Source organism: Epinephelus fuscoguttatus, linkage group LG5, assembly GCF_011397635.1.
Source record: "Epinephelus fuscoguttatus linkage group LG5, E.fuscoguttatus.final_Chr_v1".
NCBI classification, from domain to species: Eukaryota; Metazoa; Chordata; class Actinopteri; order Perciformes; family Serranidae; genus Epinephelus; species Epinephelus fuscoguttatus.
The window spans coordinates 286,102-301,811 of NC_064756.1; the positions used below are offsets into that span (position 1 = coordinate 286,102).

General features: G+C 42.4%; 1 protein-coding gene across 2 annotated transcripts in view; it reads right to left on the reverse strand.

Annotated features, from left to right (window-relative positions):
• LOC125888584 (zinc finger protein 345-like) overlaps positions 1-15,710 on the reverse strand; it is a 39,440-nt gene that overhangs the window by 13,043 nt on the left and 10,687 nt on the right. For both annotated transcript variants that reach the window (XM_049575999.1, XM_049576000.1), the window contains exon 2: positions 6,795-7,002. In XM_049575999.1, coding sequence (XP_049431956.1) covers positions 6,795-7,002 — 208 coding nt within the window. The remainder of the gene's footprint in view (positions 1-6,794; positions 7,003-15,710) is intronic.

Consider the following 15,710-nt stretch of genomic DNA (forward strand, 5'->3'; position numbering starts at 1 on the left):
GACTTAATGGACAGCCCTGTCTAATTCCACGGTTTATATAGAATCTGGGGGTTGTACCACATGTTAGTTTTACTGAGCTGTTACATCCTTTATATAAAGTTTTTACCACATTTTGAAACTATTCTCTAAATCCAAAAAACTGAATAGTTCTAAACATAAACTGGTGACTGATTGTATCAAATGCTTTATAGAAATCAACAAACTAAATAAGCCTTTCATCAGGAATATAACAATTATAATCAATCATGTCCAATATTAATCTTATATTATTGTCTATGTTTCTTCCAGGCATAAATCCCGATTGCTCCTCATCAATAATGTCATTTAGTCCAAGCTTTATCCTTTTGGCAAAAAATTGAGGCAAATATTTTGGCATCATTATTCAGCAGGCTGATCGGTCTCCAGTTCTCAATGCTAAGTTTGTCCTTGTTTGGTTTTGGAATTAATTTAATTAGCCCTTGTTTCAGGGTTGGAGATAACTCCTCTTTTTCTAAAGCTTCTTCAAACATTGCTGCTAAAAATGGTGCTAAAGTCTTGCTATAATCTTTGTAGAATTCTCCTATTAACCCGTCATTTCCAGGTGATTTATTGTCTTTGAAAGCTTTAATGCAAGTTTGCACATCCTTTAAACTAATTTTTTGGTCACAGATTAACTTAAAGTTGTCATCAGTTTTTTTAATACCTGGTTCTAAGCCTTTAAGAAACACTGCAATACTATCTTGGACTACTGAGTCAGCACTGTACAGTGTTTCATAGAACTTGGCCACATATTGTGAGATTTCCTTTTCATTATCACATATTGCTTCATTAATTCTGAGTTTGCCCAGAGACAACTGTTCATAATTTCTTTCTTCCAAGTTAAAAAAATGCTCTAGCTACCTTCTCCTAGATCTGACAAAGGCACCCTTGGCTTTTTCCTCATATATTTTGTGCAGGTCAGCTTGTGCAGTAGTCAGATTTTTCATTTCTTCTTCAGAAAGATTTAGTTTAGTTGATAATTTTATAATTTTTGTGACCATTTGAGATTCTCTCTCTTTGTTTGTTCTAGAAATCTTTTTACTCATTAATATCGCAAAATTCCGAACTTCAAATTTCATTAACTCCCAGTATTTGCTAAAACTATCAAACAATTTGGCTTGTTTCCAGTGTTTATCTATAATTTTTTGAGTTTCTTTTTGAAATTCTTTATTCTGTAACAGTGTCTTGTTTAATTTCCAGTAATCTCTGTTAAAGTTATGTTTCCTTACCCCCATATTTATTCTGATGGTTACAGCATTGTGATCCGTAAGAACTGTTGGTTCTATTATAACTGAATCTACTTTATCCTCAATATCTAATGAAATTAACCAGAAGTCTATACGAGACTGAAGAGACCTATCTTTGTTACTCCAAGTATATGCTTTTTCATTTGAATGCCTGTGTCTCCAGATGTCAATTAAACCTATCCTGCTACATATATTCTCTAATTCATGTGTTTGTTTATCTTTGAGCGGCCACCTATCCATACTCTCATCCATCACAGTGTTAAAGTCCCCCCCCCCCATAAGACCTTTGCCGCAGGGAAAGTTGTTGTTAACTGACTGAGCTTGTTTTCTATTATTAAAAATAAAGTCATATTCGTTTTTTTATTATTGGAGGCATAGATGTTTACAAGAATGAACTGTTGATGGTCAATCTCAACAATCAGAATTATCCATCTCCCTTCTGTATCTGTAAGGTGTTTAATTACATGGCCTTTAAACTTGCCAAGCAGGATAGCTACCCCTGCTGACCGACTGCTGCCACATGAAAACCACACATCTTTTCCCCACTGACTCCTCCAATATGATAAATCTGTGTCTGAGGCATGAGATTCTTGAATAAAGTAAAAATCTGCACCTTTATTCTGGCAGTATAAGAAAATACTTTTTCTCTTCAACTCATTTTTGATACCCCTGGCGTTAACAGATAAAGCAGAAACAAAACGAGAAAAAACCCACCAAGAGAATAAATTACAAAACACTCAAAAATCCTCTCTTAGGATATGAGCTGCTGTTGTGTCTACGACAGATGAGTCTAGATCTTAGAGCTGGGCAGTATGACCTAAAATTCATATCACGGTATAAATCCAATCCCTTCACTGTAACGGTATATCTCGCGGTATAAATTTAAGTGTAAAAGTTATAATAGAAGTGTTTCTGAATGGGTTTTGTAGTCCCTTAGCAAAGCTAATTTGATAAGAAAAACAACAAAAGCAAAGATATAATGTATTTTTTAGAGCATTTATTGTGCAGAATGCAGATCTCAAAACTCAAAATTAAAACCCAGTACTCTATATATGATCTATATCAAAAGGTAATTTCCTTCTTTTAGCAAAATCCTAAATGACTGAGTTGTTTTTTCCACCTGGACCTTTATGCTCTGCCATTTCTCCTCTAATCATCAGCTGTAACCTGTGACAGGCTGCTATGATACCACAACTATCACACATTCACATATGGAGTTTTTTGTGGAGCCCCTAGCGTCACATAGGTTTACATTACCAAAGGTTTATGACAAACTCTCTTGCCGAAAACCAACTCCCGTGTGCGCACGGCGAGAGAGGAGAGGGAGAGACGCTGTGCTGCTGCCAGAGGAGACACTGAATGAGTTCCCTCTGAGCGGTAAGTCGCTAAAAGAGTCTGAGAAGTCCAGGGCTGTTCATAAGACATTAACTCACTCACTCACTCACAAGTTCTCCAGCAACACATGTTGCACGTGGACGTGAACCAGCTCCTCTTGCTCCGCTGTCTCTGTGCTCGCAGCCATTTTCACACTGAGGCAGGTGCGATGACGTCATGCGATGATAGGACGGTAGAGCGCAAATCTCTACCGTGGGCCAAATTTATATAATTTCTACCGTCTACCACACATACCGTGCAGCCCTACTAGATCTTACAGGGCTTATTAAAATTCATTTTCCGAAATATGTATTGGCTTGACTACCTAAACTTATGACAAGAACACAGAAAGACGTTACCTCAATTGGCCTTATCAAAGAGGCTATATTTTAATTTAGTTGAAGCACCAAGCTAATAAGAGAGAAAGAAAGAAAAAAAAAGTGGGCTGATATTGGAAAATACAACAAATCAAATATATTGCCTATCATTTATGATCCTCTCTGAAGAGCTAAAAAAATCGCCCATCATCTCAGCGGTTAAAGCCTTGCGAAAAAGTTAAATTTTAATCTGAACCACCGCTCTAAGTTACTGTAGTAGGCCTATGCAACATTACCCGTTCACAGGTGTTCATGGCATGAAAGGGATAATATTACAAGTCATCAAAGTCTGTGAATCCTGATAAACTATATCCACTTTAACACATCATGTAGGTCTATAATTAACCACCATCCAGCGATATTGTATAGAAATAGCCTAATAACACTTACATGTCCTTCACTGTAACTTTTTTACCGTCAATAAGTGCCGAAGCACCTCTGAAGCCTGCTCTCCTCCCCTCCTTTCTCGCCTGCTCCACCAGCGGCCACAGTTTGTTCCTCGCGTCTTTAACTTCTTGCGTCAGGTCCTCCATTATTTTATGTTCTTTTCTTTGAGTAAGCCAGAGGTTCTGGCGTCCTTACATATCTTGTCCCTGTGGGACTGTAACAGGAACTGGACGACGATCCGGCGGCTGGAGCAAGCTTCTCCGGAGCAGGGACCTTGCCTGTGTGCGATGTCCACAGAGAAAGTCAACTGCTCACTGATGTCGGGCAAGATCTGGCTGAAGAGGCCGATGACGACCTCCTTGACGTTTTCTCCGGTCTGCTCGGGGATCCCTGCGACCCGGAGGTTCCATCTCCTCTTGTAAGCGTCCAGGTCGTTGCATTTTTCGCAAAGGGTTGTATTTTCTTTCTCCAGAGTTTCAACTCTGGTCTGGAGATTGTCAGCTTTTTTTGTTACATCCCCCACCTGTTTCCCCAAAAACTCAAGGGAGTCTGTGACGTTTTTCAAAGTGTCTGTGTTGCCTTTAACAGGTATTTCTAGAGACCGTAGCCGTCTGAGGGATTCTTCTTGCATCCTCTCAACTCGTTCCATGGCTGACAGCAAGCGAGAATTGAGCTCAGGCTGCTCATCCTCCTCACTAATCAGTGTCTTTGATTTCTTAGATGATGGCCTCTGATTTGGAGTTTCGGGAGAGGACTCCGAGGGTGACCCCTCTGAATTCAGTAGCTTATCCATAACTTCCAGCTGGTCCTCCACTGCTTTTCGTGCATATGAATGCATGTTATGCATGAGAGAAGTTTTTCTTCATGTCTATCAAAATGTTTAATGAACTGACCAACAGGTGCAGTGCAGAGGTCCGATGCAGGTAAAAGTTTGGTCCAGCCTCGTGTTCAATCAGCTGTAGCTGGCTTCAATTCAGCAGGTGGAGCGGTGGAAACACGTCTCTCTTTGCTCAATCTTTACTTTATAACAGTTCAAGTAGGCATATCAGGGCCTTAGGTGAGAATAAGTGTTCAGAGAGTTTAAGTTTTACTCATCATATCGCAGAGTAACTCCAATGCGCTGTCACAGAGACGCCATGCCCTCAAGATGGTGAGTTGTCAGGCTCCTTAAAATGAAAAGAAAACATCTCCGAGGTCTCAGTGGTCTGTTACCTAATCAGTGTCTTAAACCCCAAGGCCACCTGGACGTAAGAGACAGGAAGTATGTCACCAGGGTCAGTGTAAGAGACAGGAAGTATGTCATAAGGGTAGAGACAGAAAGTATGTCACCAGGGTCAGTGTAAGAGATAGGAAGTACAGTACAGGCCAAAAGTTTGGACACACCTTCTCATTCAATGCGTTTTCTTTATTTTCATGACTATTTACATTGTAGATTCTCACTGAAGGCATCAAAACTATGAATGAACACATGTGGAGTTATGTACTTAACAAAAAAGGTGAAATAACTGAAAACATGTTTTATATTCTAGTTTCTTCAAAATAGCCACCCTTTGCTCTGATTACTGCTTTGCACACTCTTGGCATTCTCTCCATGAGCTTCAAGAGGTAGTCACCTGAAATGGTTTTCCAACAGTCTTGAAGGAGTTCCCAGAGGTGTTTAGCACTTGTTGGCCCCTTTGCCTTCACTCTGCGGTCCAGCTCACCCCAAACCATCTCGATTGGGTTCAGGTCCGGTGACTGTGGAGGCCAGGTCATCTGCCGCAGCACTCCATCACTCTCCTTCTTGGTCAAATAGCCCTTACACAGCCTGGAGGTGTGTTTGGGGTCATTGTCCTGTTGAAAAATAAATGATCGTCCAACTAAACGCAAACCGGATGGGATGGCATGTCGCTGCAGGATGCTGTGGTAGCCATGCTGGTTCAGTGTGCCTTCAATTTTGAATAAATCCCCAACAGTGTCACCAGCAAAACACCCCCACACCATCACACCTCCTCCTCCATGCTTCACAGTGGGAACCAGGCATGTGGAATCCATCCGTTCACCTTTTCTCGTCTCACAAAGACACGGCGGTTGGAACCAAAGATGTCAAATTTGGACTCATCAGACCAAAGCACAGATTTCCACTGGTCTAATGTCCATTCCTTGTGTTTCTTGGCCCAAACAAATCTCTTCTGCTTGTTGCCTCTCCTTAGCAGTGGTTTCCTAGCAGCTATTTGACCATGAAGGCCTGATTCGCGCAGTCTCCTCTTAACAGTTGTTCTAGAGATGGGTCTGCTGCTAGAACTGTGTGTGGCATTCATCTGGTCTCTGATCTGAGCTGCTGTTAACTTGCCATTTCTGAGGCTGGTGACTCGGATGAACTTATCCTCAGAAGCAGAGGTGACTCTTGGTCTTCCTTTCCTGGGTCGGTCCTCATGTGTGCCAGTTTCGTTGTAGCGCTTGATGGTTTTTGCGACTCCACTTGGGGACACATTTAAAGTTTTTGCAATTTTCCGGACTGACTGACCTTCATTTCTTAAAGTAATGATGGCCACTGGTTTTTCTTTAGTTAGCTGATTGGTTCTTGCCATAATATGAATTTTAACAGTTGTCCAATAGGGCTGTCGGCTGTGTATTAACCTGACTTCTGCACAACACAACTGATGGTCCCAACCCCATTGATAAAGCAAGATTGAAAATAAGTCATGAAAATAAAGAAAACGCATTGAATGAGAAGGTGTGTCCAAACTTTTGGCCTGTACTGTATGTCACAAGAGTAGAGACAGGAAGTATGTCACCAGGGTCAGTGTAAGAGACAGGAAGTATTTCACAAACTCAGCCAGTCCTTGTTGTTCCTGTGTGATCTAGAGTTTAGACCACAGCAGAGTGGGCTGGGTTAAGACATGACCTTGATTGGCTTACCCTGACATTCTGACCTTCAACCTGATAAATCACACTCCTCCTGCCTAAACATGACGATCCCAACCAACAAACGTAACGAGCAGCAGCCAATCAGAGGGTGGGGAGGGCGGGGCATGCCTTCACCATCCAGGGAAACACACACAGTCACAGGGCTAACTGTTAGCATCACTGTTAACGACACACAGCAGCAAGATGTTTTGTATCGGACTTTAACAGCTGGCCAAACTATGACAGGAAGTGATGTCATGACACTGTGCTGTGTTACAGCGTGGGTCATGGAGACGGTTGTCCAAGGAGATGTCGTTGAGGCGGCAACGTGTTCAGTCTTTGATGTGTTGAGACAAAATTAACTTCCTGTTTTTAAAGTTAAAACTACAGACCTTCAAAATAAAGTTCATTAATTTCATAGTTTCATTAAAACTAAACATAATGTCCACCTGTCTGTCTGTCCTCCTTCTGTCTCTCTGTCCGTCTCTGTCTCTGTCCTCACCTGACGGTTTGATCTTATAGAGGGTCTGTGTCCTGTCAGCTGCGGCATTCGTGTCGACCTTTGACCTCAGCTCCGTCTCCAGGTGTCTTACGGTGTCCTTCAGACTCTGGTTCTCCTTCACTAAGCTGACACAGAGCTCTCTGAAGACTCTGCAGATCTGACGGACCGCCTCTCTGGTCATCACCGTCAGGACGGCCCTCAGCTGAGCCTGAGAGAAAACAGGAAGTCACTTTATCTGACTTTTCACAGTAAATGTTGGTCAAAGAAAACATTTTATTCTTTTATCACGTCATGAAGTGATTCATAAAAAATCAATCTGCAGATCAGTTTCACTGTTTCCTCTGAGCATGTAAACAAAGACCTTCAGAATAAAAGCACATAATCAGACATAAAATCTCCAGAGAGTCTGATTTAAGTATCTAATCAGATTTAAATATCTAATCTGATGACTGGGTTTTTCTTTAACCCTATGCAGGGGTTAAAGCAAGAAAAAAATTTCTCTCCCTCTACTCCTCACGGGCCTCTCGGGCTGCACTCTGTGGTGCGCCAGGTGCCCCGCCTCCCCACACAGAGACAGAGTGACTGACAGGAGGGTTCACTCCTCATTACGCTAAGGAACCGAGAGGAGTCAGTCGAGACGGATGCAGAAAAGTTAACTCATTATCCAGTGTCTTTGGTAAATGAAAAATTATCGAGCCCGGCAAACTTATCGAGCTCATTTTTAATTATCGTGCAATTAATTGATTTATTGATCATCGCGACAGGCCTAGCAGTTACGTCGAAATTTCGCCTCTGGGCAAGCATGTCATCATTGAAAAGGATCATATAATGTTGTGGTGGTGACTTTAAAACTTCAGCATATAGCATTTTTGTTGCAACTTTCGTTTCTGTCTGGTTTCTGTTGCCTTACCTTCAAAATTACCGCTGACTTACCGGAGCCTCTCCCGCTCCGTCTGTGCTCTGTCTCTCAATGTGACATGATGTGAAAGCATGCACAGGCGTCAGTGTTGATTGGCTATCACTTGTGCCGTGTAACCAATCAGAGGGGGCTGTAGGCGGGACATTGTTACAAGGCCCAGTGCAGTGGGGACTGCAGGCAGGGAGGGAGACGGCTGTATCAGAGCCAAAGGAGCGAGTTTTAAATTACATTTATTTGATTGGTTATCGATGAAAAAACGTCCGATGCCGATTATGGTAAACAGTAGGTTGTGTTTACTCGCACACTATGTGCCTAAATCGTTTTCCTGGTTCGCATATATATATATTTTTAGGGGCAGATGCAAGTGAAATGCTCGCACTGCAGAGCACTTCTGCCTGTGCCGGACAGAAACTTTGCCACACCGGGAATCCAGCGCTGTGCCGGAGAAGTTTAACCCCTGCCTATGGGCCCGAACGACACAAAGTGCGTCCAAATTTACACCTGTTCTTCTCTATGGATTTTCTCCGCTACCGTGCGTCAAAGCAAGAAGCCACTCATATCATGTGAAACAGCGGAACCACAGCTTTCTGACAAGGCCACTTGTCGGTAGTCCAATGTTTTCATGATATAAAAAATGATAAAGTTACACTAAAATTATGTATAACAGAGCTTTCATACAGCTCTGCACACACATTACTGTTGGATGGATTACTCGCGAATGCAGGCTTGCACAGAAATGCCACGCATATCACATGAAAGTGCAGGAGCAGAGCTTTCCAGTGATACCACACACATCATTGTGCTGTCATCCCATCACGCTATAAATCCAGATTAATTGTCTACAAAATAAAAACCTGATGAATTTCTTTACATTCCATTATACAGATCTTGTTATCAGTCACTTCATGTAGTGAGGAATAATGTTATTACTATTTTTCTATGATCTTAGATGTAAATATTGCATGTTTCTTTCAGATAAAACACATTTTTGACTTGTGAATGAGTCAATGGAATTTCTTGCAAGAATGAAAAAATACTGGCAATCATGTCCGCCTGGCACAAACCACATGTTTTGGACAACTGTGAAGTGACAGAATGTCCCAGCATCATGGTTCTTATATTGCCAGATTCCAGAGAGTCTCCCCTCTTCATATATGGCAGAATAGGTCTTCTTCCAACTTGCTATGGTGAGATACATGTAAAAATGTAAGAATTTAGGCACACGGATTTGTTTTTTTTCATTGATATGAAAATTAATATAAAATACAGGCACATAGAAGGACATGGAATGATGGCAAATCTGGTTAGCCCAGATTGTCCTGAAAAAAACAAGATATAGCATGTGTATGTAGCCTTTATAATGACTGTGATATGAGCTTAGAAGTAAAGGCAGTAAAAAAAAAAAAAAAAAAAGCAAAAAGGCCTAGGGCCCATAGGGTTGATCAGCAGACCCCAAAGGTGCTGGCATGGGCTAGCAACCCATGGTAGCAGTGGTCTAGCAGGCTTACTACAACCTACAGTCAACATAGTAGAGCACTAACTTCTTGAGTTTATTTGAATGAATACACAGGGAGCAGGTCCTCGTGTTGCTCTGCCATGTTTCTACAGGAGCCCAGAGCGGACAAACCAAACAATGACTCTAGAGAGACATTCATGTGTTCATAATCAGCAGAGAAACACAGCTGACTGTGAACCTGTGTGTTCAGAGGGTTTCCTGGTGTGAATCAGCTGCTGTGTTTGTTCCTCTGAGGATCACTCAGCTCCTGAACACTGAAGGAATTCTGACCAGGAGCAGTTTGGGTCCTCGCTGACCAGTGACGGGAATAACGGCGTTAAAATAAATGGCGTTACTAACGGCGTTATTTTTTTCAGTAACGGGTAATCTAACTAATAACTGTTTCCACTGTTACAACGCCGTTACCGTTACCGACAATTAAATGGGGCGCATTACAAACTAAAGCTACTCATTGAAGCTGTTGTCATCCGACTTGTTTGTCAGCCACAGGAGCTGCAAAGCTGTTTTTTTTTTCCTTTGGTGAGGGAGGAGGGGCGGGACGACCGCATAAGTGATGATGATTGGCTAAGGTAGAGTAAGCTTTCATGGTAAGCCAATCAGAGGCAGTGTTCAGTTTACACACAAACCACACACGCACACAGCAGCCTCACACACCTAAACTAGCAGAGGTAAGCTGCAGCAATGGCGAGTCTGGAGGGAAAGTTGGCCTTTTCAAAGTGGACGTACAGACACTACTTTAATCTCCTTGAGATAAAAGGCAAGAACCTACATGTTAAGTGTACATTATGTCCCGGAGCGAAGTGTTTGTCCACGTCCGTAAGCAACTCAAATCTGACAAAGCATCTCTCAACAGCATGCGCTTCTACAAAACTAGTGGCCAAAAACACTGTTGTTGACACTGCTGATGATGATAGCAGGCCAGGTGTGGCTAACGTGAGCTCTGCTAACGAAGAAGGACACGGAGCCACGCTGTCCAAGCAATACGAGCTTTGAGGGGGCGTTTTGTCTGACCCACATAAACCAATCCGCATGGACATTTCAATATGTAAATTACATGTGTGGTACTACAGTTTATAAATGAAGTGATGTTGTATTTTTTGCCTGAGTGTGGATGACAGAATTGTTTGCTGTCAGATGAGTTAGAGCAGTGAGAGCAGTGGCCACACCTGTAGAAGCCAGTAGGTGGAGCAGGCAGCCAGGTAGATCTGTGAGGTGCGCTCAGTCTGTCTTTAAGGGATCTGGCTTTATGGAAAGAGATCAGAGGGGGTTGAGCACATATTTGTGTTAGGGCTGGGTCACTTTGTAAAATGTGGCAGTGTTTCTTAATCATGTTTTTTATGTCCCCTGCGATGGGGAGAATTCTGAGGAGGAACAGAGGCGAGGTGTTGTGGAGGGCGCTGAGTCTTTTGGAGGAGGCGGGCTCTGTCCATGCGTCTCGCCTGCTGATATGCTGCCCGTACAGTACAGGCCAAAAGTTTGGACACACCTTCTCATTCAATGCGTATTCTTTATTTTCATGACTATTTACATTGTAGATTCTCACTGAAGGCATCAAAACTATGAATGAACACATGTGGAGTTATGTACTTAACAAAAAAAGGTGAAATAACTGAAAACATGTTTTATATTCTAGTTTCTTCAAAATAGCCACCCTTTGCTCTGATTACTGCTTTGCACACTCTTGGCATTCTCTCCATGAGCTTCAAGAGGTAGTCACCTGAAATGGTTTCCACTTCACAGGTGTGCCTTATCAGGGTTAATTAGTGGAATTTCTTGCTTTATCAATGGGGTTGGGACCATCAGTTGTGTTGTGCAGAAGTCAGGTTAATACACAGCCGACAGCCCTATTGGACAACTGTTAAAATTCATATTATGGCAAGAACCAATCAGCTAACTAAAGAAAAACGAGTGGCCATCATGACTTTAAGAAATGAAGGTCAGTCCAGTGTTTCCCATACATTCATTTATCTGTGGCGGTGCGCCATGAATAAATTATCTCCGCCACATATAGATTTTTCTGCTTTTGGCGCTACGTGTTCGACCTCGCTCATAAACACATTATAATGGGACTCAGTGTCTGTGAATGTAGCTTGTCGTTACAATTCTGGTGCAATAGGTGGCGGTATGCATCGTAAAGACGCACTTAACGCAGCTGGTCCACCAGAAGAAGAAGAAGCAGACGTAGTAGCAGAACGGATCCAAAGACCTCTCGGTACAAATATGTGGGCAAACAAGTCCAAAAGTGGTCCAAACAACTCTAACTCATCATGTTATATTAGCTGTTTTATTAGCCTGTGTCTGTATTAACATAGGTGGAAGCTCAACATGTGCAGAGACATTAACTCACGCTGTTAGTAGTGTTAACTGCAGCGCGAGTCCCGTAGCAGCTCGCCACCCTGTTAATCAATTACAGCGGCTCCACTGGCAACATGAGCGGCATGACAACCCCCGTCTGTCGCGCGACAACTCTCTATTTTACGCGGCTCTTCTATTTTTGTCGCGCTATGCTCCCCTACGCGACCCTCCAGCAGATAAAAACTACATGAAATAGTGTGCTAAACGAGCACAATGTGTTTTTAAATGAATAAACCATTATCAGAGGTGATATGTGATCATTTTTTCCATGCATTTACCCATGTTTATCCGTGTTGTGTAAATGTCTGTGGCGGACATTTGAAAGCGAGTAGATGACAAACAGTATAGTAAACTTGTAGATAACTCAAATATATGTAATAACTTAGGTGGAAAATGCTTTAACATTTCATGCAGCCTACATGCAGCCTCTCGGCTTGGCAAACAGTAAACAACCCCGCTGGCGTCTCTACGTGTCGCTTCCGTAGGCAGTCAGTGGAGCCCAAATGAATACGCTGCGACGCTACGCTGACGTGACGTAGGTTTGCAGCCGGTGGAGCCCGGCCGTGTGGTTCTGCTCGTTAGTAATTAACTCTGACGTTGGATGTTCACTTCTTCACACAGATGAGTATTGAGAAATATTTTTAATACCCCCCCACCAGGACCACACCACCACGAATAGATTCCTGTCCTGTGGGAAACACTGCAGTCAGTCCGGAAAATTGCAAAACCTTTAAATGTGTCCCCAAGTGGAGTCGCAAAAACCATCAAGCGCTACAACGAAACTGGCACACATGAGGACCGACCCAGGAAAGGAAGACCAAGAGTCACCTCTGCTTCTGAGGATAAGTTCATCCGAGTCACCAGCCTCAGAAATGGCAAGTTAACAGCAGCTCAGATCAGAGACCAGATGAATGCCACACACAGTTCTAGCAGCAGACCCATCTCTAGAACAACTGTTAAGAGGAGACTGCGCGAATCAGGCCTTCATGGTCAAATAGCTGCTAGGAAACCACTGCTAAGGAGAGGCAACAAGCAGAAGAGAGTTGTTTGGGCCAAGAAACACAAGGAATGGACATTAGACCAGTGGAAATCTGTGCTTTGGTCTGATGAGTCCAAATTTGAGATCTTTGGTTCCAACCGCCGTGTCTTTGTGAGACGCAGAAAAGGTGAACGGATGGATTCCACATGCCTGGTTCCCACTGTGAAGCATGGAGGAGGTGTGATGGTGTGGGGGTGTTTTGCTGGTGACACTGTTGGGGATTTATTCAAAATTGAAGGCACACTGAACCAGCATGGCTACCACAGCATCCTGCAGCGACATGCCATCCCATCCGGTTTTGCGTTTAGTTGGACGATCATTTATTTTTCAACAGGACAATGACCCCAAACACACCTCCAGGCTGTGTAAGGGCTATTTGACCAAGAAGGAGAGTGATGGAGTGCTGCGGCAGATGACCTGGCCTCCACAGTCACCGGACCTGAACCCAATGGAGATGGTTTGGGGTGAGCTGGACCGCAGAGTGAAGGCAAAGGGGCCAACAAGTGCTAAACACCTCTGGGAACTCCTTCAAGACTGTTGGAAAACCATTTCAGGTGACTACCTCTTGAAGCTCATGGAGAGAATGCCAAGAGTGTGCAAAGCAGTAATCAGAGCAAAGGGTGGCTATTTTGAAGAAACTAGAATATAAAACATGTTTTCAGTTATTTCACCTTTTTTTGTTAAGTACATAACTCCACATGTGTTCATTCATAGTTTTGATGCCTTCAGTGAGAATCTACAATGTAAATAGTCATGAAAATAAAGAAAACGCATTGAATGAGAAGGTGTGTCCAAACTTTTGGCCTGTACTGTATGTCATGCTCCTTATCCACCTTATTTTCAAACACGGAAGTAAATAGTGATCAACTTCCGTGTTTTTGTGCGTGACTTCCGGTCAGCCGCTTTCCCTTACCGGAGCTAACGGTGCAAGCTAATTTTTTTCAATTTTCAGTTGTTTATGTTAGTCAATCAGTTAGTTAGTTAGTCTGTGTATTTTATATAGATAACTGTGCCCACGTTTCCGTTATCCGGTAATTGCCTGTAAAAATAATTCCCTTTAAACGCAATGCCAGCCACACGTGTGCTCAACTGTGAGACATAAATATGTGAGGTGTACGCTGCTTTTCTATCTTTTTTCCCTTTTCTTTCTTTCTTTCTTTCTGTCAGCGACATACACTCCTAACGCAGGACGGGTTGTTTTAATTGACTGAGTTGATCATTAAGCCATAGTGATGCGCGGATTGGCTCTGATAGCACCTGAATCAGCATGTACGCATCAACCATCCAGCCGTTACAACATGACTGAGCTAGCAAAGCAGTTTTGTGTTGCTATGTGTGGTATTTATTCAGTTTTGGGAAATCACGACGTCTAGAAAGCATCAGTGGCTGCAGCTGACAGGGACAGCTAACGTTAACACTAGCAGCAAAGCTAACATCAGGACGTCATCCGTTAAAAGCCTCCCATTGTCGGATACGACATGAAACTACTCCAGTTAGCTCAATCATGTTGTAACTAAGACATCCGCTGGTAAAAATATTTTTTTCACGGACCGTTTATTGAGTTATTACAGACACCGCTAACGGCTAACAGCTAACGGTTAGCCCTGCTAATCTACGATAACCATGTTAACCATGTTAATTACACACACAGAAATAGTAATGTTTGTTCAATCATTGTGTTTATAGACTTTACAAACATCAGATTAGTCTAAACGGTGATATAGTGACGTGAAAAATGTGAGATATATATATATATATATATATATATACACACACACACACACACACATATATATATATATATATATATATACACACATACACACACACATATATATATATAAATACATATATACATATACCATATACCATATATATACACACACAAGTAAACTCAAGGTAAACAAGGCGATTCCCATTTACACAGTGGTAAGAGTGCTGGACCGGAAGTGTCGCACAAAAAAACGGAAGTTGGCTGTGTTCTGTTTTGCCTCCGTGTTTCTGTGAAAAATAAGGTGGATGGCCTCTGCTGCGGAAGCGCTCAGTCATCTCATCTGCTTTCAGTTCAAATTCCTCGTCTGTACTGCAATTTCTTTTTAGATGAAGAAACTGTCCTGTTGGGATGTTTTTGATGAGTTGTTTTGGATGGTGACTGTCAGCTCTGAGAAGTGTGTTCCTGCTTAATGGTTTCCAGTAAATAGTGCTGTCCAAACCCCTTCTCATGTTTTTATAGATTGTGAGGTCCAAAAAGTTCACTCTGTCATTAGACTGCTCCACTGTGACTCTCAGGTACTGTGTGGTGGAATTAATGTAGCCCACAAAATCAATTACTTCGTCAGTAGTACCAGTCCATATAAAAAAGATATCATCACTGTATCTTTTCCACAATGCGATCTTGGACACAAAAGGGTTTGTCATGGAGTTATGAATGAATTTTTCCTCCCATGACGAGACATGTATATGATGGTGCAAACAAACTGCCCATGCTCACCCCTTGTTTTTGCAGAAAGTAAGATCCTGCATACTGGAAATAGTTTTTTGGCAGGATTATTTCGGTAATGGTTTTTAAAATCCGTTTGTTGGAAGCACGTCAGGAAAGCGTGTGTTCAGATAGTGGTTTAACGCCTCAATGCCTGCGTGATGTGGGATACACGTGTAGAGGCTTTGGACGTCGCAGGTGACTAAAATAAAGTCTTTTTCAGTCACAAAACCGTTCACAAGGTTCAAAACGTCTGTCGTATCACCAAGATAGGAGGGGAGTTTGACAACCATCTTTTTTAGGAACAAGTCCAGATACTATGATAAAGGTTCTGTGAGACAGCCAGTGCTGGATACTGTGGGTCTGAGAGGCGGATTATTAAGTGCTTTGTGGCTTTTTGGAAGGCCATAAAAGACTGGGCATATGGGGTGCTGCACAGACAAAAATTATTTTTCTTGTTCTGTAATCCAGCCTCTGGAAAGTCCTGAATGCAAAGTCTGATCGATTTCAGCTTTATATTCCTTCACTGGATTACGATCTAGCAAAGTATAACAATTATCATCTGTGAGTTGTGATTTAATGCTTTGATCATATTGTTCCAGACTCAT